General features: G+C 52.8%; 1 protein-coding gene and 1 pseudogene across 1 annotated transcript in view; one reads left to right on the plus strand and one right to left on the minus strand.

The window, feature by feature from the left end:
• TWIST2 (twist family bHLH transcription factor 2) overlaps nt 1-20,767 on the minus strand; it is a 52,172-nt gene extending 31,405 nt beyond the window's left edge. The window contains exon 1 of the mRNA XM_069465542.1: nt 20,113-20,767. Coding sequence (XP_069321643.1) covers nt 20,145-20,627 — 483 coding nt within the window. The 5' untranslated portion in view covers nt 20,628-20,767 and the 3' untranslated portion in view covers nt 20,113-20,144. The remainder of the gene's footprint in view (nt 1-20,112) is intronic.
• A 594-nt stretch (nt 20,768-21,361) lies between these two features.
• Nucleotides 21,362-22,220, plus strand: LOC138380931 (uncharacterized; annotated as a pseudogene).
• The last annotated feature ends 5,402 nt before the right edge of the window (nt 22,221-27,622 follow it).

Raw genomic sequence — 27,622 nt, forward strand, 5'->3', positions numbered from 1 at the left:
CCACCAAGCACTGACCCCCCAGCCCCTCCAGCCCCGGGCAACCAGCGCTCCGCTTCCCGTCCCTGGGAATGGGACCGCTCGCTCTGGGGACCTCACACGAGCGCAGTCACACAGTGTCTGTCCTTTCGTGACCGACTCATTTCACTTTCCGTAATGTCCTCAAGACCCATCCACGTTCCAGCATGTGTCAGAATTTCCCTCCTTTGTGAGGCTATGGCACCCCGTGTGCAGACCGGTCTGTCCACCCCCGCACCGAGGCACATCTGAGCTGCGTCCCGTCCTGGCGACCGTGAATGCTGCTGCCGCAGGTGTGAATCCGCTTTTGTTTGGCATGGACCCAGAAGCGGGTTTTCTGGATCATTTGGTAATTCTGTTGTATTCTTTGAGGACCCTCCATTCTGTTTTCTACAGCGTCAGTTTCCACTCCCGCCAGCAGTGCCCGGCGGTTCCAATTTCGCTGCACCCTCCCCAGCGCTCGCTTTCTCTGTGTCTGCTTGTTGTGGCAGTCACACTAGTGGGCGCGAGGCGGCGTCTCCTTGCGGCTCCGACCTGCATCTCTCTGACCATCAGTGACGTCGAGCATCCTCTCACGCACTTGTTGGCCACCTGGATATTGTCTTTGAAGAAATGGCTATCAAGCCCTTGCCCATTTCTTATTCAAGTTACCTATTTTTGTTGTTAAATTGCAGGAGATCTTTATATATTCTGGAGAGCAATCCCTTATCAGACACCTGGCCTGCAAGTATTTTCCCCTGTTGACTGTGTCCCTTGATGAGCAGCAGTTTTAGTACTATTTGTCCAGTGTTGCTTTTGTTGCCTGTCTCCTGAAGGTTTTATTGAGAATCCCAGATTGTTCTTCCTGAAAGCATGAAATTCCGTCTCCGTGGCGGTAAACAAGCTGCAGCCGGGCCGAGCCAGCACTTCTTGTGAAATCCCTTCTTTAAAGGCTCCTCGCCGCACTTGGAAGCTTCTCCCACTCTGTGCAAACCAGTCCACGTTGCTCACTTTCTGAGCGGGCTGTGCACGCGTTAGTTTCTTCCTCTGGGCAGGGGCCTCCCCGGCCTCCTCCTCTGCAAGGAACAACCTGACCTGCCAGGCATCTGCTCTCCCCGCGCCCACCCGAGCCAGTGCTGCCCACGCTGCGAGGATACAGTCTGTCCGGGCCTCATCCCGCAGCCCCTCGGCCACTCCCTCGGTCCCCAGGGCCAGCCCCAACAGTGCTGCTCCCGGCGGACGGGCCCAGGCAGAGCGTCCAGCCCGGGCTGTGCTGAGCCCTCGAGTCTGTTCCTTCTTTCTCCTCATCTCCAATCCGCCCCGTCGGAGGCCCCTGCGAACACGGGACTGTGGGCCGTCTCTTCACGAGGCCGGGAGGAGGCGCCACGTGGGGGCGGAAGGTGCGGGCTGGCTGCAGACCCGGCCACCCGGCACCTACTGACCCTCTGAGAACCACCTCTAGAAAACGCAGGTGCATAACCGCGCCCCGTCACCGAACGGCCCTGGGGACTGAACAGACACAAGTGCCACACTGTGCCTGGCACACGGGCTGTGAGGGCGAGTCCTGGTCCACACCACGCTGGGCCGGCCAGCAGGGTCTGCGCGTGGCAGTAAGGCCGGTGGGGCGTGGGGAGGCGCCACCCTGGACAGTCACCAGCCTCGGAGCACGGCTTGTCCCACAGACAGTCACAGTCGGGGCTGCTGGGACGCCCACCTTCGCAAACAGGTTTCCTGTGGTCCGCGGAGGAGACCCGCCTGGCCACGCCCCTCTGTGTCGTGGCCGAGACTCACCGCGCTGCCTCGGAACCAAAGTGGACAGGTCTGGGCTTTGTTTCAGGTGTTTGCTTTTTTTCCAAATCCTGCTTAGCTGAGGAATCTGGACGGAAGCCCAACATTCACCAGAGCGAGGGGGAAGGGAACTCCCAGCAGGGGCATGAACAGGTTTGGGGCTCGGAGCAGCCTGGAAGCCCAGGGAGTGCACAGAGCCCGTTCTGGACGGCTGGGCCGGACGACGTCCAGGGGCCTCCGCCCCAGAGCCCGCCAGGAAGCCCACCTCGCCCAGCAGGTGCACCCAGAGGGGACCCAAAGGCAGGGGCTGGTGTCCGAGGGACGCAGTCTCTGCTGGCCACTGCACTGGTCAGGGAGGTGACTCAGGAAGCAGCCACCGTCCTGGACTGCAGTTTTCCTCAGAACTTCCATTCCACTTCATTCACTCACTCATTCATTCGAGCCACGTGTTCACTGAGGCCCCCTCCGTGCAGGAAGGCAGCCCTCTCGCCCTCTGCCGACCTATCGCCCTCGGCTCCTCCTGCACCTGGTTCGGGCACCCTCTGGCCCAGCCCACCCTATGGTTCCCACTAGTCTCCTCCCGCATCCTCCAGGCCCTGTGACGCGGGAAGGGCTGCTCCCATCCTGCCCCTCAGCTCGTCCTAACTCCTTCTGATGAGGACAGAATTGCGTTTTCAGTTTCTAGTTTTGGGGCACTTGTTGCATAATGAAGGGTCACCTGCGTCACACACCCGGCATCCAGCCTGTGTCCCCTCCACGCGCTCAGTCTAGATGCGTGTTTGCTGGGACGCACTGGGAACCAGGCCGTGCGGGCACCGCGGCTCAGCAGGCAGGGTGGGCCCTCTGCAGCCCGGGCACAAGGCTGTTCTCCGTTTATTGAAGGGGGCCTGCCACGACTCCCTCCCCTCACAGCTCCTCCTCGGCCCGCGCCACCCGGGGCCAGGGGGGGCTTCCTGGAATGTGCCCACAGCCCCAAAGCCAGGGAATAAAGCCTAGTGAGCCACAGGCATTTCACCGAGGGTGCGGGTGAGTGTGCGTGTGTGGGAGTGTGTGTCGAGGGCAGGGAAAGTAACACCGGACATTCCTCAGCACCCCACTCCCCAAAACCACCCCCCGTCCCAGACCCAGAAGTACCACCCCAATATCTTCCTGCGAGGCTGCCCTGGGGTGTTGGGGTCTCTCCTGCTCCCCCTTTTCTTCTGCAGAGAGCAGTTTAGGGGTTGTGGCTCCTCCAATTCTAAAGCCTCCTTCCCTCTAGCAGCCGCTGGCTTCTAGAACGGAACGGGCCCTTCCAAGAGGCTTTCTGTCTGTCCTCAGCAAGCACAGATCCCAGGCTGCGGGAGGGTTCCCCTCGGAAGGCGGCCAGGGAACTGCAGAGCACAGACAATGTCTCCTGTCGCCGAGAACATGTGTTTTCACGTCACTGACACATCACAGCTTCTTTGTGCACTTGGTGGGGAAACAGAGGGACCCCCATGATCCCCACTCACGTGGGGCATGGGCTGGGCGAGGCACAGGGACACAGGACCAGGACGTGGCCCTGAAGGTGCTCACGGGTAACACGCAGACTGACGTGCACTTGACCACTAAGGAATGTACAGGGACAGGGGACGGGGGGCAGTCACAACAAATGCTGCCAGCAGGGATGGCCAGAGGACCCCCAAGGAGGGGATGCTGGAGGCAGGTCTTGCGGGGGTCAAGTTGGGGCCTTATAGCCCAGGGAGAGCAGCACAGAACATGACAGCACCATGTTTGGGGGACGAGCACTTGGGTTTGCTCATTCGTGTCCCCCTCCCCCGTTCACGCTGGCACCTGCTCATGCCAGCCCCGGCTCCCGGTGCCGGGTGCCGTGTGGAAAGGACAGACAGGCTCTGGCTCTGGGGCGCGCACTGTGGAGCAGGAAGCCCGGGCTCAGAGGTGCAGCCCAGCAGGAGAGCAGGCAGGGCCCAGGGCCACACACAAGGGAAGCTGGGGTGACGCCAGGCAGGTGCAGCCACCCTGCTGGCTGCGGGTGGGGATGGGGGAGCGGACATTTGACAGGGCCCAGGTCATGCGAGGCGCTCTGTGGGGTACGTCCCTCATACTATTCCATTATCGATTTAAGTGACTGGGTCAGACCAGTGACCTGGAACAGGGCCTGGGGCTGAGCGTGTGAACAGCCTGGCGAGGGGCACGGCAGACTCGGGGGGCAGGACCAGGAAGGAGGGCCGACCCGTTCCCTGCCGGCCCGCATGGTGGAGAACTGGACGGGGTCCCTGACTGGGAATGACACTCGGTCACACGAGCTGCCTTTGTGTAGACAGCGGAGAGCGTTCGCTACCTCCCGAGAGCATGTAAATGGGCCTACTTATTTACACCACGCATTTAAAAGGAGATTTATGATGGAGGGCAGGGAGGTCCTCTGGGTTAGGAGGAATGCGTTTCTCACACCAAAGCGGGAAACAAGCTCCAAGCAGGCTGTGGGTGCACACAGCTCCGGGCTCGCCTCTGCCCGGGCCCTGGCATCCCACGGCTGCGTCTGCACCAGTGTGGCGAGACCACCGAGCACTAAGAGATGCCTGGGTGGGTAACTCGGGCGCGTGGGGGGAGGTGTTTAATCTGCCCATTCCTGGAGTGGGAGGTTCCTGTGCCCAGGCCGAACGGTACCTGTCTGCCAAGGTGAGTCCTGGCACAGACGTGTCAGGGCTGCCCTGACAGGGCGTCGGCCTCCACCTGGCAGCCGACAGGGTGGGTCACCCAGAAGCACTTGGCAGGGGTGAGGAAGTTCCAGCAGGTGCCCGGCTGGGATCCAGGTCTCTCTCCCCTGCCGGGAACTCCCCGCTGCAGCGGGCGCAGCCTCCCCAGCACCGTGGGAAGCAGACAGCGCCGGTGTGGTAACGAGTCTCGGGAGCAGCCAGGCCGTGTTGGAATGGAGGGAAAGCCTCATTTTTAGACATTGCTGGAAGTACAGACGACCTGGGTTCCCTCCCTGGCTGTGCCCATTGCTAGCTCTATGCCCACAGCCGAGCTACTGAGGCCCTCAGTTTCCCCATCTGTGAAATGGGAGTGAAAGCACAGCCTCACCAGGCCTGTGTGCAGACTGAACCAACTGCACCTGCCCAGCCCGGCTGCGCGAGCTTCCCCTACAGTGCGCGCGGCCCTGCCCTGTTTCTCTGACCCTTCGCACCACTCGGCGGGGGAGAGAACAGGCCTCTCAGATGGCTTCGCCACCAGGGCAGGGGTAGCCAGGTCCCTACTGAGCCACCACGATGACACACCCTCCCCAGCCCACAGCTGCACCCCAAGGGCCTTCTGGAGCCCTCCGCTCCCTGGTGGATCGAGAGGCCTGTCCCTGCCACACGCTGTGCACTCTGGACCTTGCGGGGGACCCCAAGGAGGAGAAAACCCTTCACAGGCACTCAGAGAAGGGACACCCCTGCAGGCATTTCCCGGGAGGGGGGGTGCCAAGTGGGGGGCAGTGCCTCGGGTGGGGCTCCTCCTGTGTCCAGGCGGGCTGGGCCAGGCGGACCCCAGATGGAGGGGACCCCGGGCAGTGTCTCTGCAGAACTCCCCAGACGGCCACCCACCCACTCGGCGGCTACAGCCCTGGGGCACCGGCCTCTCCGCCCGTCCAGCCCGGTCTCCCCTCTGCAGGGACCTGGCCCTCCGGCGGGTGGGGTGCGCCCTGGAGCGGGAGCTGCCTCCCGCGCTGGGATCCAGGCCCGTCCCATTCAAACCTCCCTGCTCTGTTTATTTGCACAGGCTGAGTCACTCCTGCCCCAGTCGGCTCTGATTCATGCGGGAGGCCCGTGGAGGGGACTAACCCTGGCCGTTAACCTCTTGGTTTCTTTATGTCTCACAGCAAGAGGCATCTGTGGTTTCAAACCGAGAGTCCAGCAGACCGTACCGCCGTGTACAGCCGTGCGCTTAGGATGGCGCCCGGGGAGGCGTCCCTCCTCACCTCGGGCCCCGCACTTAGAAATATTTCAGGCTTCTCTCTGAAGAAGACTTGGTCATCTGGCAAGTGCGGTCCCAGAATGTGCCAGAATACGCGTCAAATGCAGCCCAGGGTGTGAAAGAAGACAGGCCTAACAAAAGCTAGATTATGGCTGAGAATCTGAAAGGAGACGGGAGACTCAGGCCCCGGTTGGTCTCCGGCCCCTGGTGATTCATCCCTTAGATGAGGCTGCAAACAGCCGGCCCAGGGGCCCGCAGAGCCCAGCCTGCCAGGGGTCCCTGGGGAGCGGGTACGTCCACTGCATGGCCAGCCTCGCCCCCGTCCCGAACGTTTGCCGGCCACCACGCAGGAACAGGAGCGAGGGGGACGAGGGACTTCAATTTTTGATCCCAGTAAAAATACAAGCGCCTCCGGAGGCCGGGGAAGGGCTCTCGGCCGGGTTCAGGGAGCCGGCGTCGCGCGCCTCTCCTCAGCCCGGGCTAGGGGAACCGTCGGGGAGTTCATCGCACTGTCTGAACTTGCGTCCCCAATCGGAAGTGGTTTATGATTGGGACTATATGTCCCCAAGTGCACAGAGAGGCGTTAAAAGCCAAGTGAGGATGCCGACATCTGAGCGTGTGGGGGACAAGCGCAGTGTCCCCGTGATCAAGCCCCACTCGAGGTGGCCGCGCCGACAAGGGAGCACCAGGCAAGCGGAAAACGCACACGGCCCCGCTGCCAGCACCCCGGGGCGGGGGGCGCCTAGCCGGCCTGGGGACGCACCCTGGGCACAATCTTCTGAGTTGCCCTAACCTCACAGACGCTGTGCGGAAGTGAGGGACCAGGGCGTTAGGGGTAGACTGCAGAGACACAGAAACATATTCCATAAGGCTGCTTTTTAATGTTCCTTCAGGAAGAACCGAAGTCCTGGGATTGGGTGAAAGTTCCAGTGCGGACGTTCTAGGGGTCCAGGCTGTGTTCTGCTTCCTGATGGTGGGACCCGCAGGGTGACTGACCTCAGAGAAGGGGGGGGGGCGGTGTGTGCCCTCCGCTCTGTCTTTAAAGAGCATCGACCACCTCCGTGTGTGTTTTCTCAAGTTGCAAAAGTGATACGGGGCATGTGTAGAAAATTTAGAAAATAAAGAAAAACCGTAAAAAGGAAAGGAATGTCTTTCATAAACATCGTGGCCCAGAGACATTCGTGCCTGCCACCCTCACGAGACAAACACCCCTTGATCTCCTGATCTGGGATCAGAGGGTCTGCTCCACTCCATGGCCCCCGCCCTCCCGTCCCTAAACGCTCCAGCGTAGGGAGGAACCACAGTTTATTCAACCCATTTCCCGGATACCTGAAACTTTTTGTTAATATTGATGAAGCCGATAGGAATTTCCTCGTTGCTGGGCAGGTCTGCCATTACCCACCTAAATAATTCCTACAAGAGGAATTGCTGGCTATAGGGGCATCTCCAATCTTAAATCTTTTCTTACCTGCTGTCAAAATCCCTTTAGAAAAACTGTGAAGTTGACCTTCCCACTGTCTGGGGAAAGATGGCCTAGTTCCCCACTCCTTCCTCAACACTGGGGATTATAATTATATTTCTTCCAGTTTAATAAAAAAATAGCATCCTCTTGTTTTATTTCAAATTTCTTGGATTACTGTTAAAGTTCAACACTTTTCATTTGTTTATTGGCCAACTGAATTTCTTCTTTTGTGAATTCATGTTTTTTTGCCCATATTTTCTGCTAGGTAATTGTGGTTTTTTTTTTTTTTTTAATTCTTATTTTTAAGGGCTCTTTGTCCAGTAAGAATATTGACCCATTATAAAATAGGTTATAAATGTTGTCTTCCTAGTTAATTTTACATTTGTGGTTATCATAGTTTTTCGGTATATAGAAGTTTAGAATTTTAATTTTGACAGTTTTTCTTTTTCTTAATGATGTGCGCTTGCTACCCTTTGATCCATCAGCTCTGGGAAACAGATTCTGCAAAGCACCCACATTAGCAAACGTCGCTTCAGTTCACTGTTCAGCGTTGGCAGCTACAGGACAGAGGCCCAGACGGCACCTCTGTGTTCCATTCATGGTGTGGCTGCAGCTGTAGGTGACTGTCTTCGCCAGACTGAGCCACGGGACCTCAATGTGACAAAATTGCAGTCATCTTCCTTTACCCTTGGGGATATGTTCCCAGACCCCCAGTGGATGCCCGGAACCTCGCACGGTCCAGGCCCTGCACATGCTGTGTTTCCTCCACCTGATGACCGAGAGCTACCGAGTGACCAGCGGGCGGGGGCACCTGGGGGGGATGAGCTGCAGAGGGATGATTCATGGCCTAGGCGGGATGGTGAGAGATTTCGTCACCCCACTCAGAGTGGTGCACAATTTTAAAGTTATCAGTTGTTTATTTCTGGAATTTTCCATTTAGTATTTTCAGACTGTGGCTGACTGTGTGCAACTGAAACCACAGAAAGCGAAACACCAGCTAAGTGGGGACGACCGTAACGCGTCCCTCAGGAAGCCTGACTGCGCTATGCTTCCAGGGGCAGGTGTGCTCGGAGGGCGCTGGGCTGGTGCACGTCTGACCCCCGGGCCCGGCCGGCTCCAGGGACAGAGGTGCTGGGGGCACCTGCGGGTGCCAACTCCCCTCGTGGCACCTGGACGGTATTTCTGAAAACCAGTGGTAAAGTCACAGGATGAAGATCCGCCTCAGTTCAACCTGTAGGGACCAGGGGGCTGGCTGCAGTCATGACAGAGCCCCGGGGTCAGTGACTGGGAAGCAGAAGTGGCCAGAGAGAAGAGCAGAGGGTCCCCCAGGAAAAGCAAGTGTGTTGTGCTGCAAATGGAATGACGAGCTAATGAATCACAGCGTGTCCGCTCTGCAGCTGGGCTCTGCCTCGGCAGCCGTGTAAGGGGCCCATGCGGCGGTGACCGACGGGGGCCGTGAGACCAAGATGTGTCTGGCTGCGGTGGTGACCCAGGTTCCTGTCAAGCCAACTGCACAACTTAACTAGGGAAGTGGCCAGGGTCCCGGAGTCCAGCCCCTGCCTCTCCTCCTAGAGCACGCGTTCTCTCTGTCCCTCCTTCCCTGGTGGCTTTCTCTTTGGCGGGGGCAGAGGACCAGGAGCGGGGGAACAGCAGCTCTCACTGAACAGTTCTCCGTCGCTTTCAGCAACAGGACTTCTTGGTATGATTCTTGTGCACTTGCTCCGAGTTCTCCTGAGCCCTTCTGTGCGGGTTCTGAAGACGCAAGCAGTCCCTGGGCCTGGCCCTGCCTTTGGGGCTTCCATAAACTGCCTGCACAGCACCACAAGGGCGACAGTGTTTTTAGAAGAAGCAGGACTAAACCACAGCTGAGGAAACACCGAGAGCAACTCTCTTGCCCACCCCTCTTGGGTGGCAGGTTTTGACAATGTCCTCAAAACAGGTGGGTTAGGAGCATGCAAAGGGTTAACAGATCAGGGGAAGAAAGAAAGAAAAAAGAGCAAAGGAAATTCAGTGCCACCCCCTCCCCAGTGTCCCTCTCTTCTGGGGGCAGCACCTACACACGAGGACAACCCATGTCCCTGGTGGCAGCACCAACCCTTTGAGGGGTGCTGAGCCCCTGAGCCGCCTGCAATGGTCCGGACAGGCCTGGGCTTTGGGGAGCCCACCAGGGGGGTGACTAATCACGGGCCACCCCTGAGGACCTTCCCTTTCACTGCGGTGGGCACGGCAGGTACTAGCACCCCCACTACAGAGGCGAAAGATGCTCCCCACTCTCATCTGGTGGGTTGATCACAAGCAGCGCAGGACCCTGGGGCCACTCCCTTTCGGGCTCTGTTGGGGTAGGAGAACTCAGCCTACGGAGAGAGGTGAAATCAACTTGCCACTCAAACCAGAGGGCAGGCCAGGGCAGCAGAGTGCTGCTGTCGGGATCGCTGGAGGTACTTGGGTTTTCATGTGTGTGTTTTTAAATAAACACATTAGGAAACAGATTTCAAAGGGAAAATGCTTTTAGGTAGGCACGATTTGAATAGTTGATAAGCAAGGAATTGTGGGTAAACTGGATAATGTCTCTGAAAAGGGAGGGAGAGCGGACGGCTCCGCACACCCCACGCCGACGTCCTATCAGCTTCCAGAGGTGCCCACGGTCTGGGCAGTAGGATTTTGTGTGTGTGTGTGTGTGTGTGTGTGTGTGTGATGATAGTAAGATACATATAATATAAAATTTATCACTTGAGCCATTTTAAAGTACACAATCCAGAGGAATTAAGTGAACTCACATTGCTGTGGAAACATCATCACTATCTATAATAGTTCCAGAACCTTTTCGTCCCTACAAGCAGGAATCCCACACCTGCTCAGCAGTCCTTCCCCCCCTCCCACCAGCCCCTGGAAGCCCCTGTCTTTCTGCCTGCATGGATTTGCCTATTGTGAACATGTCATATAAGTGGAATCCTACGATATTTAGTCTTTTTCATCTGGCTTCTTAGCTTAGCACAGGGTCTTCAAGGCTCACGTGCCGTGATACCTTTCTATGGCTGAATTAGGTTCCACCGTACGGAGAGACCACATCTCATCTGTCCCTTCCTCAGTGGACGGACACTGTGCTGCTTCCCTTCTAACTGTCCGTTGCTGTGAACAGTGTCGCTACGAACACTGGTGTGCGAGTTTTTGCTAATTTAACATCTGTCTTCAATGCTATGGGGCGTACGCCTAGCAGGGGAGTTGCTGGGCCACCTTGGCTCTTAGAGTTTTGGTAGCTGCAGGGCGATCAGAAACTCAGCCCACCATTTTACAAATGGGGAGCTGACGTCCAAAGAGGCCATGGCTCACCTTGGACCACGTGGAGAACTGCAAGGCTAAGAGCAAAAGACTGTCCTCCACTCCGCGCTGAACCTCAGCAAAGCCTTGCTGCAGACCACCGGCCCCCTAGACGCACGCCGATGGGCTCTGCCCAGCAGATGCCCTTGGGAGCCTGGCCTGCCTCCTACCAAGGCAGCAGCCTTCTGTTTCTGTCTAATTAAAACTTTCCAAATTAGAAAAATGCCACGTCAGAGAGGCTCACTAAGGAAAATAATCACATGTGATTTATTCTGGAAACAGTGACTTAAACTAATTGCAAAATCCATTGTAGAGAGTGACACTGGTCATATGTGCTCACAAACATGTAAAGCTTCTCAGGATTGATTAATTATGGTTTCACACTGTGAAGAACCAAGCAGGGGAAAGCCGGGCGGGGGCCCAGGGGCTGGCGACGCCCGCCGGCCCTGCTCTGTCTCCTCACTTTCCCTTTTCCTCTTGCTGGTCAGAAACAGTCGGAGTATGTAATTAACATGAAACGATACTAGTTGTAACTGTCAGGAAACAGCGGAGGGCAAGCTGACTGACTGTCAGAGAGGCGGTTCAGACGGTCCCCACGCCGGGAGGACACGGTCTGTCATCTGTTAAGCCGAACGTGTCATCGCCGTGCAGAGCTCTGCTGTATGAGACGGACACTGTGGTCGTTTGTCTCCTCCCGGCAAGGACAGGGCTGGTTCTGCGTCCTCCGCACACCCCGAGGCAGCCTGGCCTGCTCCTCTCCTGGAAGCCGTCTTCACACGAGATGAGGCTTTTAAAGCGGTATTTGCCCTCAGGGTTCTCTGTCGCTATTAATCAGGGGGAGGAAATAAATGCGGAGTCCCCACTTCCGTTCATTAACCTTGGCGAACACCGATACGTGCCGGGCTCACACTCAGACATTCATCAGCGCAGCCTGATGGTGACAGTGCCTCGGCGACGAGCCTCGAGGGCCAGGGAAGTGGGGCGGCTACTTGCAAACGGCCAGCAGCGTCCTTCCTCCTGCTCCTCTCCTCTTGGCCCGGATGGTCCCTCCAAGTCACACGGGCACACGTGCCCACGGCCCCTCCCCTGAGCAGCCGGGGCCAGCCAGAGCCCCGCCCGCAGGGTCCTCACCCCTGCACACAGCAGGCCGCCCCGAACCACCCCGCTCTGGGGCCTCCGCTTTCTTTGGCATCTGAAGCACCTGTGATTGTCACAGGCTCCTCGGAGGCAGAGCCACCTCTGGGACTTCTCCGATGCTCCTCCAAGGGCAGTGTTGACGCCTGGGAGCAAAGAGGAGGTGAAGGCACTGCAGGTCCTTGCTAAGTCACCGGGGCGGACAGCCTCCCGCCTGCAGTGTCACTGCAGCAGCCTAGAGGTGACCCTGTTGGATTTTGTGTGAAGTGTCAGTTTTCTGGGAAAGCAGGCAGGCTGCTTTTCTGATAAACCACTGACTTCTAGGTCCCTGAGGGCCCCGAGGGAAGAGTGCCCGGTCTCCTGCCCGGGCAGTGTTGACGGGCGCCTGGAGGCTTCCTGCGCCCACAGAGGGTCCCAAATCCCCTGCCCTGCCCCGACACCTCATGAAATTCTTTATATATCATTTGTCCTGTTCACATCCTAATTTTCTCTTTTACTTTGTCATTCCTCAAAAAGTTAACTCTTGGCCGGGCGCGGTGGCTCACGCCTGTAATCCTAGCACTCTGGGAGGCCGAGGTGGGCTGATCGTTTGAGCTCAGGAGTTCGAGACCAGCCTGAGCAAGAGCGAGACCCCATCTCTACTAAAAATAGAAAGAAATTACATAGACAACTAAATATATATATAGAAAAAATTAGCCGGGCATGGTGGCGCATGTCTGTAGTCCCAGCTACACGGGAGGCTGAGGCAGTAGGATTGCTTGAGCCCAGGAGTTTGAGGTTGCTGTGAGCTAGGCTGACGCCACGGCACTCACTCTAGCCTGGGCAACAGAGTGAGACTCTGTCTCAAAAAAAAAAAAAAGAAAAAAAAAAAAAAGTTAACTCTTTCAAATGATAAATTATAAATGGTAGATTAACATACACAGAGTTGCTGGGGAGACACAAGGAAATTGGATTGTTCAGCACTGAAATTACATGAAATTATTCATTTTTGAGATGTAATCAAACAAGAAAGGAGATGGCATTCCAGCAACAGTGTCTGCAACGAGCAGAGAAATGAATAATGTCTTTTGCTTGTTGTTTCATTAGAAGAGAATCTCTATCCTCAAAAGAATAACCTAAGAGGAAGTTTTGGAATTGGCAATTATTTAACATCCAGCAAAATAACGTCAAGTTAATGCTACCCTTAAAATCCTGCCGCTTGTGCGGGGCGCCTAGACACTTTATTTCACCTTAGCGATCACACAAGAGGGACCTGCAGATAAGCTGTCTCTCGGCCCTGCCTCAGAGGACCATAAAACACAGCCCTGCACACATGCACTGCCACAGCCGACACCCGGTCCCCATGCGGTCTGGGACAGCTGAAGCAGGTCATTTTGCATGAGAGAAACCAACAAAAACAGGACACGTCAGGATTCCTAGGGTACAGGTATCTGCTGGGGGCACTTCTGTTCTGTTATCAATAAAATAATTGTTTTAGGAAATAGTAGTGGCAGCCAGCTAGGGAGAGGGTCACCAAGCACACCAGCGGGGGTGGGCGGGGAGCGGGTACAATTCCCCCCCAGCTGCGCTAAACTTCCGGAATGCGATTCTGTATTTATTCCCCATGCGCGATTGATTGTGCCATTGCAGGGAGCTGGTGGTGGCCTTTTGGTTGGTCCTCTGTTACTTTTTATGATGTGAAACCTCACATGGACCTCAGTTGACCATTTTAAAGTGACGCTATCTCATCTGAAGAATAAATACAAGAGTGTAGGCTGGACTTCGGGGGGCGGGGAGAGAGCTGCTGGAGAAGAATGTTCACCAGATAGAAAAAACGCAAAATGACCAAATCTTTCTCTCTTAGGTCCCCACCTGCCTGCACAGATTATCACAAAAGAGAGAAACCTCAGATGGCCGGGCACAGTCTTAGATTTTGAATAGTTAGAAACCGGTATCTGTGTAGTATGCAACTTTGAATTATATGATTTCAGGAAAGTTAATCCTCAATGAAGATGCTATTAATATTAATCAATCAAAGCCAATTATATGAACAGAGACACACTGATATTCAATTTGAGAAAGAAAATTATGCCTTTTCTTCCCTCTTTTCCCTTTCAATTTGTAGTATTTTAGACACTTCCCAAAGAAATATTATGTTATTTATCAAGACAAAAGAATCTCTTTAACAATGAGATTTAAAATTCACGCAAACTTTCCGGAAGGGACCCACGGAGTATGGATTTTGCCAAACCTGCAGGCTGGCCGGCCTCGTGCCCTGCTCTGCGGGGTTCAAAGCCTGAGGTACGGAGGCAAAAGACAGGTGACCGGCGCCTCTCACCCTCGGGTCCAGACAGTCAAAGCAGGCAACTGGCTTGTGACTTCTGACCCCTCTGCACACCCTTTAAACAGAATCTATTTAAAGAACTCAGATGAATGAAAGGAAAATTTATTTCTAGACCTCGCGATTGAAAGAAAATGCTGCCTGCTTGCAATTTCACTTACTGAATATTAAATCAGTGTAGACCAGACAAAGAAACCCACCATGGCAGCAGAGTCCAAGACTGTAAACCATTGGCCTGTGTTTTCTTTTAGGGAGTTTATTTATTCTGCAAGCTGTCCCTCACGGGGCAGCCCCTGCCTCTGTAGCAGGCAAAGACTTCTTGAATGTTCAGAAGGGGATATCCTTACAGAGAATTTAACAGAAAGGCTAGTGTGATATTTTGTTTGTATAGCAATGGAAAAACAGTATTATCAACGAAAGTTTGAGTATTTTTTCTCCATGGGGAAGACAACAAAAGGATCTCTAACCCTCCCCTAGCACAGCAAAACGCTGAAAGGTTTTCCTGCCCTGGGTTTCCTGTTCGGAGCTGCTCTGCCTGGCCCTCCGGAGAGGCCCTGGCTGTGACCACACCACAAACCTCAGCCATGGGGTGAGGTTTGATGTTTAGTCAAGATCAAACGGTTAATAAAAGTCAAGAGGTTTGCCCAAATCTTTCCCCGTCAGACCTGCACGTCCAGAAACACAAAGCCAAACTCTGTCAATCAAACAGCGAGAGGCAGGAATCCGATGCCAGACAACAGAACTAAATGGACTATTTCCTCCCCAAAGATGCTGATGGCTATGTCTGAGAGGCAGAATGTGAGCTAAAAAGATAGCAGGATTTTCCAGAATAATTGAACTTGATAACTGAAAGCGCTTCGCGTTCAATCCTGTTTTTCATTTAAGCGAGAGGAAAACTCTGAACTAAAGAAAGGAGGGGTTCGCCTGACTGTAGAGGCGTTGCTCTTGGGATCTGAGAAGTAAAACTACAGTTCTACACCAGGTTTCAAAAGAAGCTGGGTCATCCAAATCTTTCCCTGGTCAAATGACAGAGGAAACAATATTGATGTAGGAAACAGCGCAGAGACGGCCTCAGCGGACACGGGGCGCTCAGCTCTCAAAATCGAGCTCTCGCTTACTCATAATCACGTGATCACGGTACTCTGGGCAGTGGAGCCGCGGACGCAATGCTGCAGGCGTCTGAAGCATGTCCAACACCGGGTTCAAAATGACTCTGTTTTAAACTCACCCCTAAAAATCACTCTCACATTGTAATAAAGTTACATGCAGGCTTTTTCAGTTTCAGAGCCAACTCTCCTTTCAATGTGACAACCATTAGTAATCAGCGAGGAAACATCCCTCTGTGCCTCAGTTTACAGCAGCGTGAAAATCACATGGTTGATGTCACTGTCCTCATTTCAAAATAGGCACAGTTTAATATAGCTGAGCCGCATTCAAAGGTTTCCTACTGACCAAAAACACAAAGTATGTTTCTAAGACAAATACTAATTTAAAATAACCACAACTGAGTTAAGGATTTGATATCTCTCTCTCTCTCCCTCTGTCTCCCCTATGCCCTTCCCTTTCACTGTGCATGGTTCCAAATTCTAAGACTTCAATCTCTATACTTCTTGGCGAATAATTTTTATAAATCATTGGCTTTAGAATTGTGTATGTGTTTGATGAAAGTAAATATAAAATGAATATTTTATAAAGCAAATGTAGTACAGGTATCAGTTTAAGGTACATATTTCCCAAAACTTTTTGAAAAATATTTTTATTAGTATAGGAATAAATGCATTCCTATTAAAATTTGTATTGTTTCTCCTCTCAGATTTCTGGGATACTACTCTTTAAGGATTGCAAGGAAACGGTTCTAACTAATTACATATTGGAAATATATTGCGATTCCTCATATTCTGAAGAAAAGTGCAACACAAATGGGATCAGGAAAAAAAAATTGTGGATTTTTGCTCAAAGCATATTTTTAGTTTATTACTCTGAAATAAAGCACAGGAATAATTTTTTATATAATTTGCTCATTTAAATATAGAGACTTAAAATTTTGTGGAATACCTTTTTTACTTTAATTTTGAGATAATTATAGATTCACATGAGGTTGTAAGAAATACCATACAGAGATTCCCTTATCCTCCTTGCTTATTGCCCCCAGTGAAGACATCTTGCAAAACTATGTTACAATATCATAACCAGGAAACTGGCCCTGACACCGTCCCCAGACCTTCCTCAGACTTCACCAGCCTTACGTGCGCTTGGGTGTGTTCAGTTCCATGCAATTTTGTCACATGTGTAGGCTCAGGTGACCACATGGAATATCTTTGTAATGAGTTTCTGTTTTTATTGTTTCATCTTGGCTTTCCTTTTGAAAACATCCAAGTCTGTATCTCTTAGATTTCTGTTTCTTCTTTATGGCTTCCCGTTTCTTGGCTACAGTAACTTATTCATCTCTTCTTTGAATTTTAGTGCCTCATTCGTGAACTCTTTGCTAGTGGAGAGATTGGTATTTGGTTTGCTTTCTGCTGCACATTTCTCCTTTCCCAGGAAAAGACACAAACATAAACAGACATTCCAGCATGCATTTACAGGGTTTTTAAAGACACCAGTGAGAATAGATTAATATAAATACTAAGCTTAAAAACTGTCATAAAAGTTCAGCCTTTAAAATTGGCTTATTAAAATATTTGTTTTTTTTTAAAGCCCAGATTTAAACTAAAGTTATGAGTTACAGTGTTCTGCTCAGAAAGAGTTTACTTTATGGCTTTTTTTTTTCCAGGCAAAAGGATTCCAGCATCTGTGCTGTCTATCTAGAATATAGTGAAGCAAGGATGATGAAAATATGATTCTTTCAGCTCAAGACCTGTCTGAAAATAGGAGTTTCAGAAAACCTCGACAAAGTACTATATCTCAAATAACCTCGAACAGCCACGCATGAAGTCCATCTCTGGCCAGACGGGTAGCAAGACTTGCTCCATGCAAAGCTGAACGAGCACTGCTGATATTTAAGGGGACGCTATCCACAGATCAGAGGTCAAATCGCTATCTCAGATCTTACTGATGGGTATTTTATAACAAAGCATTACTTATATTTCAGGTAGCTCAGCCTTTCATTCTACTTCTAACTAATCAAAAGCTTTACTGGGAGTCTGAATTTCTATTCTTCTCCACAAGGAATTAATTTTCTTTTGAGAACAGCCAGCATCCCGAATATAGCCATTAACAAACACCTTCAAGAACTAAACTTTCTGGAGGGAGGAAAAGGCTTACATGTATTAGATGGCGAAGGGGGTCATGCACTTTCTCCAAAGTAACTAAAAGTTCTCCAAAAGAAAAAAAAATCAGTTTTTTGAGTAAGGTAACCTACTGAAAATCTGTGCATACTTTGCAGAAGTTACAGAAGATATTTTCTTTAACCACACAGCAGAGAACAGGACAAATGTCGCTTAAGTAACGGCCACCTTCCCTCACTCTCCAAGCCAGGAGTCAGAACCTACTCTGAAGGCTCAGGCACTTAGCGAGAACACTTAAAACTTCTTCTGAGATTTTTTGATTAGATGAATCCAGCTGGCTGGCCAAAGACACCTGATTTATTGTCTAATTGTGTTTTTAAACACGAGGCCAAAGAAGAAAGTCAGGATAAATACCAGCATTGCCGTATACCACCAAATCCTCATTTCTCTGTATGTCAAAGGACAATTTAGGTTTTTTGTTCTTGTTACTATTAGTCTAAACACAATTTTTTTCATATATGTGAAAATATCTCTCATTAGACATTATAATCACAATTTACTGAGACGTCTATAAATTTTTTGCTGATACATATAATTCATGCTTCTTAGAAACAGTACAAATAAATAACAAATGCCACTTAGCAACATTTTCAGAAAATCAAACCAACTATGATCATATTTATGCTCACAGGGACTAATGGATTAAAAACAAAAAGAATACAAATATGTTTGGCTAACATGCCTGATAAATAAAAAAAAGGAGTTCCCAGAATCGCTAGTGTATCAAAAATTCCATATTTCCCTTCTCTTCTTATAGAGAGTATACATTTAAATAAATTGACCTATCTGAAATATTCAGTAATATTCAGGTATATAAAAATAAAAATAAATAGGCCCCATATGGATCATTTGCTTTCCAACTGTGTTACCTATTATATTTTTAAGAATTTTTTTTTCCAAACAAGCTCTTAACAGTTTTCATTTACTTATTACAAATGTTGCATTTTATTTTTATATAATTTTTAACTGTGGTCTATGGCTGATTCTCTAAGTTTTAAGTGCAATTATTTTTACATGAATTTTAAATGTTCCTACTAAATTCCTGCATCGGAGTGATATCTCCTGGTGTTTGTGCTCAATAGTTTTCTGGAGGGCAGTCGTAACGCTAATTCTGTTGACATTTTCCTTAAACAAAGCTGTATGTGTGTGTTTTAAAAAGATGACATGCCTCATCTGTTTGTTCTTATTTCAGATGTAAACCATGTAGCCCGTGGATGGTATAAAGGACAAATGGAGTAACTAATGGAAGCTCATAATTTAGGCACAAAAACCAGAATTAATGTATTATCCCACTGCAGCGTTTAGGACGCAGCCAATCCAAACTTTCTTTCCCAGAGAAATATGTGATTGAGACATTTTCCATCTGTTTTTGACAGAGACAGGAGAAGATTCCCACAAAAGTTATTCTCTACTAAAAATTATTTTTTTAAAAAAATATAAAATAGTCATTATCTTAAGCTATTTAATCAAAAGAATTTTCAGTGACACCGAAATAAAAGCTAAAAAACAACGAAGTAAAGCCCGCTTGTGCTACATCAGCCTTTCGTGGCCAGAGCGACAACATTCGCAGATGCTACAGAACCACATAAAAAAGAAATAGGTACGTTTGGGAGGACGGGTGGCCGAACGCTCCGGATTAATCTAAATTCCTTCTGTGTGAAGTGGAGACTTTTGCAAAAACACGGCGAGGCGACTGAGAAACTAGAGCATGCCAGAGAGGAAGGTGTTCAGCCGGCCCGGGAAGAAGGGTCTTGCGCCCTCCGTTACCCAGACGCGCGGAGAGAGGTGGTCGCCCTGCAGGACCCCCAAGAAGGGACGGCGCCGCCGCGGCTAGAGCTCCTCTAGAGGGACTTGGAAGGTGTCCGGTGCAAAGGAGCCGGTGCAGGACGCCCTAATCGCTCTTCCAGAGGAAACCAGGACTTCGAGCGCTCCTGGCAGCTGTGTCCCCCGCGCCTTCTGCCCGCCCAGGGCCGGCGCGCACCGCCCCCCTTTGCCCCAGACCTGTTTCCCAGCCTGGACCCCTCGAGCTCCCCCGCAGGGCTGGCCGCGGGGCGCAGCGCGGGCCCCTCCCAGGCACTCCAGGTTCAAGGCTGGAACCTGAGGGTCCCCGCTCCTAGGTCAGCTCCATTTGCCTGCGGGCAGCCGGGGGCTTCCAGCCGCTGTCTGCCCCCAGTCCCGGCGCTCTGGTCCCTGAGCCCTCGGCACGGGGCCCGTTTCCGGAGCTCCCAAAAGCGCCACAAGCGCAGGACAGCGTCCGCCCGCCCTCCCCGGGCAAACCTGTGCGCCGTCGGCCCGCACCTCTCCGCCCACTGGGCCGGCCAGGAGCTGACGGCAGGGCACCCAGGACGCGGGCCAGGACTCCCTGCGTGAGCAGCCGGGAGATCTGGGTGTCCGCCGACCAACGCGCCCTGCGGCTCCCCGGGGAGAGGGCGAAGCCACAATCGCTGCACAAGCCGGCTGTGGCAGCTTCGCGGTGGCCTCCGCCACGAGGGACGCAGAGGGCAGCTGGTGCCCAGCGCCCGGCCAGCCCCAGAAGATTTTTCCTGATGCCTGCTCTCCCCACAGTCACCCAGAGATACCCCCACATCACCGGGAATGGAAAATGCGACCTTTTGTCTAAGAAGTGCCTTTGGACCCTGCTGGGGGGTTGCCGTCCGCCGGTTCCCAACTGACACCGCGCACGGAAGCCTGAAAAAGTTCTCAGGGGCGCCCCGCACACGAACACGGGAGCTTCCCGCCCGCCCCCCGCCCGTTGCCCGGAGGAAAGTGCGCCCCATCTACGCCGCCACGGCCCGCGGGGCTCCACGCGGAGAGCCGCCCAGGCCCGGCCGCCCCCACCCCGCGCCGGAGGGCGCCCGTCGCGCAGCACCTACCCTGGCGCGCCGGTCCGGAGGGCGGCGCGGCGCTAGTGGGAGGCGGACATGGACCACGCGCCTTCCATGCGCCACACGGAGAAGGCGTAGCTGAGGCGCTCGTGGGCCACGTAGCTGCAGCTGGTCATCTTACTGTCCATCTCGTCGCTCTGCAGGACCTGGTAGAGGAAGTCAATGTACCTGGCGGCCAGCTTGAGCGTCTGGATCTTGCTGAGCTTGTCCGAGGGCAGCGTGGGGATGATCTTGCGCAGCGCGGCGAAGGCCTCGTTGAGCGACTGCGTGCGCTGGCGCTCGCGCACGTTGGCCAGGATGCGCTGGCTCTGCAGCTCCTCGAAGGACTGCGCGCTGGGGCTGCCCTTCTTGCCGCGCTTGCCCGGGGTCGGGCTGCCATCTTCGCTCGACTTCTTGCTGTAGCGCCGCTTCCGGCCGAAGCGCTTGGGCTGCCGCTCGAGCTCCTCCTCGCTGGTGCCCAGGCTGTCCACGGGGGACACGGGCGAGCTGGAGCCCTCCTCCATGGCGCCCGCCCGGCGCGCGTGGGGCTGGGGCGCCGGGGCGCCGAGCGCGGCGCTGGCCGAGCCCGCGGTCGCCGAGCACACGCGCCCGGAGCTGCTCTTAAGGCTCTGATTTCAAGGCCGGCTTGTGCAAAACCGAGGTCTCCGGGAGAGGAAGTTATTCTAACTTTTTTGGAAACTCTAGCCGGGCTGGGTTGCTAAATAGTTGTCAGGAGGGAGGGCGGCGCGCTGATTGGCCGCGGTGGCCGGGGGCAGGACAAGTTATGGGGCCTTCGCTGGCCGCCCCCGCCCCCGGCGCGGCACTTTCAGTTTTGCCTCCCCCTTCGGCCTGGGCCGCGGCGGGCACCCGGGAGGCCGGGTCCTCGCCCGCGGCCCGCGCCCCCAGCCCGAGCGCTGGCCACCCCTCGGCCTGGCCGCCGCGAGCCCCCAGCCGGGCCGAGCCTGGCTTTGTCCGCACCTTAACGGGGAGATTGGGCCCCGCCCGGCCGCAAGGTCTCCCCCTCGGCGCGAGGGGCGCGAGAGGCGAGGCCGACCCCAGATGCGCTCTCCGGAGATGAGGGTGCATACGGTTGCCTCCTGGGGTACCCGGACCCTTGTATGCTTTGGGCGCCCCTGGGCACGCAGCGGGTCGAGTCCGCGCCGCAGCCCGCAAGCTCCTGCCTTGGATGCGGGGAGCTGCGCGGGCAGCGCTCCCGGCGCCCCAATCGCGGGCGCGTGGACACTTGGGGGCCTTGAAGATGCCGGTCCCCACGGACGCGCCGCTGAGATCTGCGGAGATGCCGCCCGCTCGAGCCAGTCTACGTGTCAGGGACCGTGTCTCACCCCGACTTGCTGGGGAGCCCCGGCACCGACGCCCCTCCCGAACCTTCCTGTTAAGTGCTTTAAAACTTCGGCGCCATAGCCAGCGAGCCTCTGCGGGAGCGCCCGGTGCCCGCCGCGCCCTCCCGCCCGGGATGCTGGGCAAGGCCCGGCCCGCCTTGACCCGCCCCAGCCTCTGCGCTCCCCTTCGCTTCGCGGGTCAGTAGAGGACGGAGGGAACTGCGCGGGGCTGCCCCGGCTCCAGCCTCCCCTGCACTGGCCGCCCGCGGGCAGCTCCGGGCTGGAGGGCGCAGGGGCGCAGGGCGGCTGGGGCGCGGGCCGGTCTCGGAGGGCAGCACGGGGACCCCGGCCCTGCGCCATCTGGATGCTGAGCGCGAGCGCGTTTGAAGTGGTTCGGGGCTCTTTGTTCGCCAGGCCGCTCTGGCTCCAGGCCTGGAGGTGGTTTACGGCTTTGATGCCTTTGAACCTATTCCCAGGTGACCGGGCTCAATTAGGCCCGGGCCTGAGCGGGCTGTCAGGCGAGCCGCCTGATCCAGGGCCGGCTGGGCCCTGTTACTGAAGTTGAACCCGGGCCGGCTGGGGAGCGCTCGGCTCCGCTGCTCCGTGGCCTGCCGGGCGGGCCGCGAGGTGGGGCCCGCGGGCCGCGACCACCGCGCTAGGAGACCCGAGGGCCGCCGTGCGCTGGCCTTTCGCACCGGTCTCCGATGGCTCTCGGGTTCTGGCCGCTCTCAGGGACGCTTTCCCCAACAATCCGTCAGGGAAGGCAGAACTCTGTGAAGCCCAGGCCCTTCCACAGGCGTGAGCACGTACCAGCGCTGTGTGAGGCTTCCTGGCGACCTGCGGTCTGCACGGTCCCATGACCAAAGGCTCCAGAGTCACTGCTCCCGGCCCCAGCTGGCCTGGCCGCACTCCGTTCTCCGCCCTGGGAAGGCCCAGGGCTTATCCCGCACAGCAAAATAGCTCTCCACATACCTTTCTTTGCAATTCCCCCCCAAGTGTAAGGAATTAAAAAGAGAGCAGCCAGGTCCCCAGCTGTCCTGTCTGCACTGGGGCCTGCTCCCTCTGGAACCGGCCTTACCCTGTCTTCCCTGCTCAGAGCAGTAGCGCAGCGATTCGCTGCTGTTTTACCAGCACTGTGTGCTGCTCAGGCTGGGGAGTCCAAGGACCCAGGTCCCCGTTTCTAGCCAGGCTCACATGAGCCCGGGACTCTCCCCTTCCCAAAACTGGAGGGCATTTACCAAGGACAGGAGTCTGCCCTGCAGCCTGCTTAAGCCCTGTGTGTGCCTGTGTCATTCTCTGTCTGTGTCTCTCTGTGCAACTCCTTGTCATATTCATTCTCTCTCTCCCTCCCCACTCCCACCCCTTCATAGTTAGTCTGAAAGGAAAATAGCTCAGGTGAGAAGTCTGGTTAGGTCCTGAGAAGCCCAGGGCTCAGGGGACCCCGGGGGTGGGGACGGTCAAACTCAGGCTGCAGGCTCACTTTTGCTTGGGAAGAGGGACACGGAGGATTTTTACCAGAGACCCCAGTGGACACTTTGTGACTTTCACAGTCCAGTCCAATAATCTGGATAAACTTTCTTCAGTGTCATATCTTTCTGTTTTAAAATATCTTAACAATAAATTAAAATAGTAGAGTCTGTGATACTGGTAATTGCTTGAGGAAAACCTTGTTGATAAAACTTGGAATGCCTTTTTTATGCTATATTGTCAACTTCTCAGTCATTACCTGGGCAGTGACGCACTTTCATGGGATAAAATAAGGCACAGTGACACTTACTAGCATTTCTGATGTCACCTGCAGGTTGGAAGGGGAAGTGATTGTCCCTATTTTTCACTTTTTTTGGAGGAGAAATTGGCTGAATTGGAACCCAAATGAAAAAGTAATCAATTTAGGGAATCATACTTGGGTTATTGATGTAGTTTGAGTTTTTTCTTTTAAAAATCAAGTCAGTGATAAGGCCAATAAAACCAGCTTATTGACAACATACATGACGAGATGGTATTTGTGTGTGAATGTCCATTGCGGGACCACCAGGCTCACTCCGACCTGTGTTAAATACCATGCAATAAGGATTCACAGAAGTAAATACAGCTCTTGGTATGTGTGTTCATTATTGGTTATGGAAAATCAGGTTGATGCTTCTTTTCATATATGTAAAAAATGTCCTTTGTTTCATGTGACTTGTTTAAAAAAAATGACCTGGTGTTCTGAAAGATTCTTCTATTGCATGTTTTCCTTAGGGCAGCAAGTAAGAGAAGTTGATAGATTTTCACAATGAATTTGATGGCCCTTAGCTTGGCGTTAATCTTGCTGCACTACAATGCGACACTGCTGGGATTGTCACCTGGGGATAGTCTTCCACAATAGGACATGGTTATGCAGTCCCTGGGCTTTATTGGCATAATCAAATGTGTACTTGTTTTAGATATGAAAAAATGTTGATGAACCCTCAGAAGCTATATAAAACAACAAATGTGTACATTCAATCGCCACGATGCTCCTTTTGCCAAAACAGCTGCCTAGGTGAGCCCACCTGTGCTGTCCAGCAGACCCTGTTGTGCTTTAACTCTGTGAAGTTCTTGATGGAGCTCAAGAGACAGAAAGCAGGTATTTAAAAAGGCTCCAGTATACAAATCGTAATGATTTGGGGGGTTATCGTCACTTGAATTTAGTGAACTGAAGCGTGAGCAGATGAGCAAGCAGCCTGTGTTTGTGTGACAGGATCAATCACATTAATGAATCAATGACATTTATCAAGAAGTCGGTAACCGCATCTCCCAAACCGCACGTCGCTGTTTGCAGAGCACGTTCTTCTGCGTTGCTGATGGAGCGGTGGCATTAACGGTCGCCTTACACTGACACGGCACTCCCCGACACTTTCTATCAAAGCAGTGTTGGTGCTTCGGTTTGAATTATTCTCTCTTAGAGGTAGATGACAGTGAATGTGACCCATTATTTTCAGATGTCATACATCTCACAGGTAGGCTCTTGAAAATTATCCGACGTAGTTATGACATTTCTGTGTAAATTGTAGGGGCCTTTGGCATCACTTTGCTGAATGTTAGAAACATGTTGTCACAGGAAAAAAGCTGCTCTTGGACCGTACGGTGGTCGGCTTGATTTTTAGCGGTGCATTATGTCTGCTCACAACACCCTGTCCCACTAGGGTTTCAATCACCCAGCACGTTCCCCAGTGTGACATCACAGCTGGAAGAGAGAGTAACTGAAAAGACATTTTTTTCAGTCTCAGAGCACAGTGTTTGAGGTGCTTCTCAAATCTTGTAGTGAAATACAGTTATTCCTGGTGACGGGCGTCAGAATACCTTCTGGACATCAAGTCCAAGAGCCAGTCATCTGCCTAAATCACAGCAATGACAAGGCAAGATTCCACTTTACAAAGTCCCACTGCTGTTGGGAATGTAAAGTAGTACAGCCACTATGGAAAGCAGCATGAAGCTTCCTCAACAAACTACAAGGAGAAGAACCATCTGACCAGCGATCCCACTGCTGGGTGTGTATCCAAAGAAAAGGAAAGCAGCGTATCTGGGAGACATCTGCACCGCCTTGCTTACTGCAGCAGTGCTCACAACAGCCGAGATCCGGAATCAACCTAGATGGATGATTGGATAAAGAAAATGTGTTATACATACAGTGGAATATTACTCGGCCTTAAAGAAGAAAGCAAGCCTGCCATTTGCAGCACCATGGACGGAACAGGAGGTCATTATGTTAATTGAAATAAAGCGGGCACAGAAAGACGAATAGTGCATGTTCTCCCTCATGTATGGGAGCTAAAATCCTGGCTGTCACGGGGCCGGGGTAGAATAGCTGCCACCGGAGCCAGGAAAGGCAGGGACGAGGGGGCTAGAGAGGTTGGTTAAGGGTACAAAATCCAGTCACATGGAAGGAATAAGTTCTAGTGTTCGACAGTCCAGTAGGGAAATTGTAGTTAAAATAATTTATTTTATATTTCAAAACAGCTAGAAGAGAAGGTTTGTGTATCTCCAGCACAAAGAAAAGATAAACATTTGATGTGATGGAAATCCCATTCACACTGGTTTGATCTTTACACATTAGCTGCTGGTATCAAAATATCACCTGTCCCCCAGAATATGTACAACTGGTATATCAATTTAAAAAAGAGAAATGGCATAGATTCTGATCAATATAAAAATAATTTTTAAAACCCCCTTGAAAACTTCCCTCTTGAAAAATCACTCAGCAGGGCACACGACAGGGCTGCATTGCAACGACTCTCCCTGGCGCCGATGCGGCAGCGGCAACGTTTAACAGCATCATCCCTGGTGGCCCTTCCGCCCTGTGCATGGCTGGGGGGTCCCTCTGTCCTCTACTCTTGATTCCTGACGTGCAGCAGATGAGAAGGTGCGCGTGATGCTCCTCAGGCCCCGGCAGCCCTGGTCTGCGGGACGCGCTCCCGGGGCCGTGGAGGGGAGATGGGCAGACACTCTCCATGCCACTGCTCAGCCGGGCCACCTGCTCGGCTTTCTTGGCAGCACAGTGTGCAGTCCCTGGACGTCTGGAGGCACAACCTGGGCATCCTTCTCTGGGGAGAGCACAGCAGGAACGGCGTGCCTTGGGGGCTGGGAGCAGCGGTGGCAGCAGCTCCTTGACTCCAGGTGGTTCTGGCATCGCTGTTTTCCTGATGGGAAGAGGCGGCAGCTCCGGTCAGTCTCGAAAGCTCTACCTAGAGCCTGTTTACTCAGCTCCACAAATGATTCCATCATAGCCCCTCATAAACCATTTCCTGCTTAAACTGGCCAGTACGGGGCCTGTTCTCTCTAATACTGTGGACCCCAGACCCTTGGCAGTGGGCTGGTACCGGTCCATGACCTGTTGGGACCAAGGCCACACAGCAGGAGGCGAGCCACCGTGGAGCTTCATGTGTATTTGCAGCCGCTCCCCCTCGCCCACATCCCCACCTGAGCCCCGCCTCCTGCCAGATCAGCCGTGACATTAGAGTCTCATAAGAGCGTGAACCCGACTGTAAACTGCGCGTGCGAGGGACCGAGGTTGCGGCTCCTCATGAGAATCTAATGCCTGGTGATCCGAGGTGGAGCTGAGGCGGTGATGCTAGCGCTGGGGAGCGGCTGCAAATGCAGATTATCACTAGCGAGAGGTTTGACTGCACAACACATGTAATGACTTTGAGTCATCCTGAAACCACCTTCAGCCCTGGTCTGTGGGAAATTTCTTCCTTGAAACCGGTCCCTGGTGCCAAAAAGGTTGGGGACCGCTGCTCTAATGGACTCCTGGTGGGGACACCCACACTCCTGGACTGTGGTCTGGAAGGTGGACAGTGGGGTGCTCACCCCCTTGACTTCCTGACACCACTAACATCTGCTCGCAGTGCAGAACTAACGTTGGCCTTTGGCACAGGTTGAAAAATGCCTTTAAGATCTAATCAAACTTGTTCTTGCAACAAACTCATATGGTTTTTTCTAACTTGGAATATAAACCAAATTTCAATTTAAAAATAACAATGGAAAGATGAAACAGGACATAAATAGAATGGCAGGGGACAGGATATAGGGGCTGGGATGAAAGCCAGGCTCTTCTGAACAAACTTTGTTTTGTAGATTTGACTTTGGAATCACGTACATGTTTTACATAATTATATAAAAAAAAAGATATCAAAATGAAAAAAATAGAAATCCCTAAAAAGTCAAAAACAAAGCCAAACAAACGTACCTTATCAAATTTGTATCCTACTGATGACCTGACCATGCCAACATGACTGACTGAAGGCAGCTTTAAAACACCACAATCCGACTTCCACCCCCAGTGGGATATAATGTAAAGGCCAAAAGAACTGCAAAAAAAGGCTTAAAACTCTCAGTATTCATATTTCTAGTAATAAAATTGCCATTGTCGTTCTAAAACTGTACTGTAAGCTAAACCAAATGAGTAATTACGTTCATGTCTCTGGGAATCAAGAGATACGAATGTAAAACAAAAGAAGTTAAATAAACCATAGAATTCTAACTTCATTGGAAATAGCAGTTATGGACCCAGGATGTATTTCCTGGCCCTGACGACTGAAAAAAACCTAGGAACATTGACCCACCCAGTGGCAGCGAGCGCTGCTAGTGTCCGAATTTGGAGAAATGGTTGACTTAAGGTCGGGGTAAAACATCAACAAGAGAAGCCTGAGACATCT

The sequence above is a fragment of the Eulemur rufifrons genome, chromosome 1 (assembly GCF_041146395.1).
Source record: "Eulemur rufifrons isolate Redbay chromosome 1, OSU_ERuf_1, whole genome shotgun sequence".
In the NCBI taxonomy this organism is placed as follows: domain Eukaryota; kingdom Metazoa; phylum Chordata; class Mammalia; order Primates; family Lemuridae; genus Eulemur; species Eulemur rufifrons.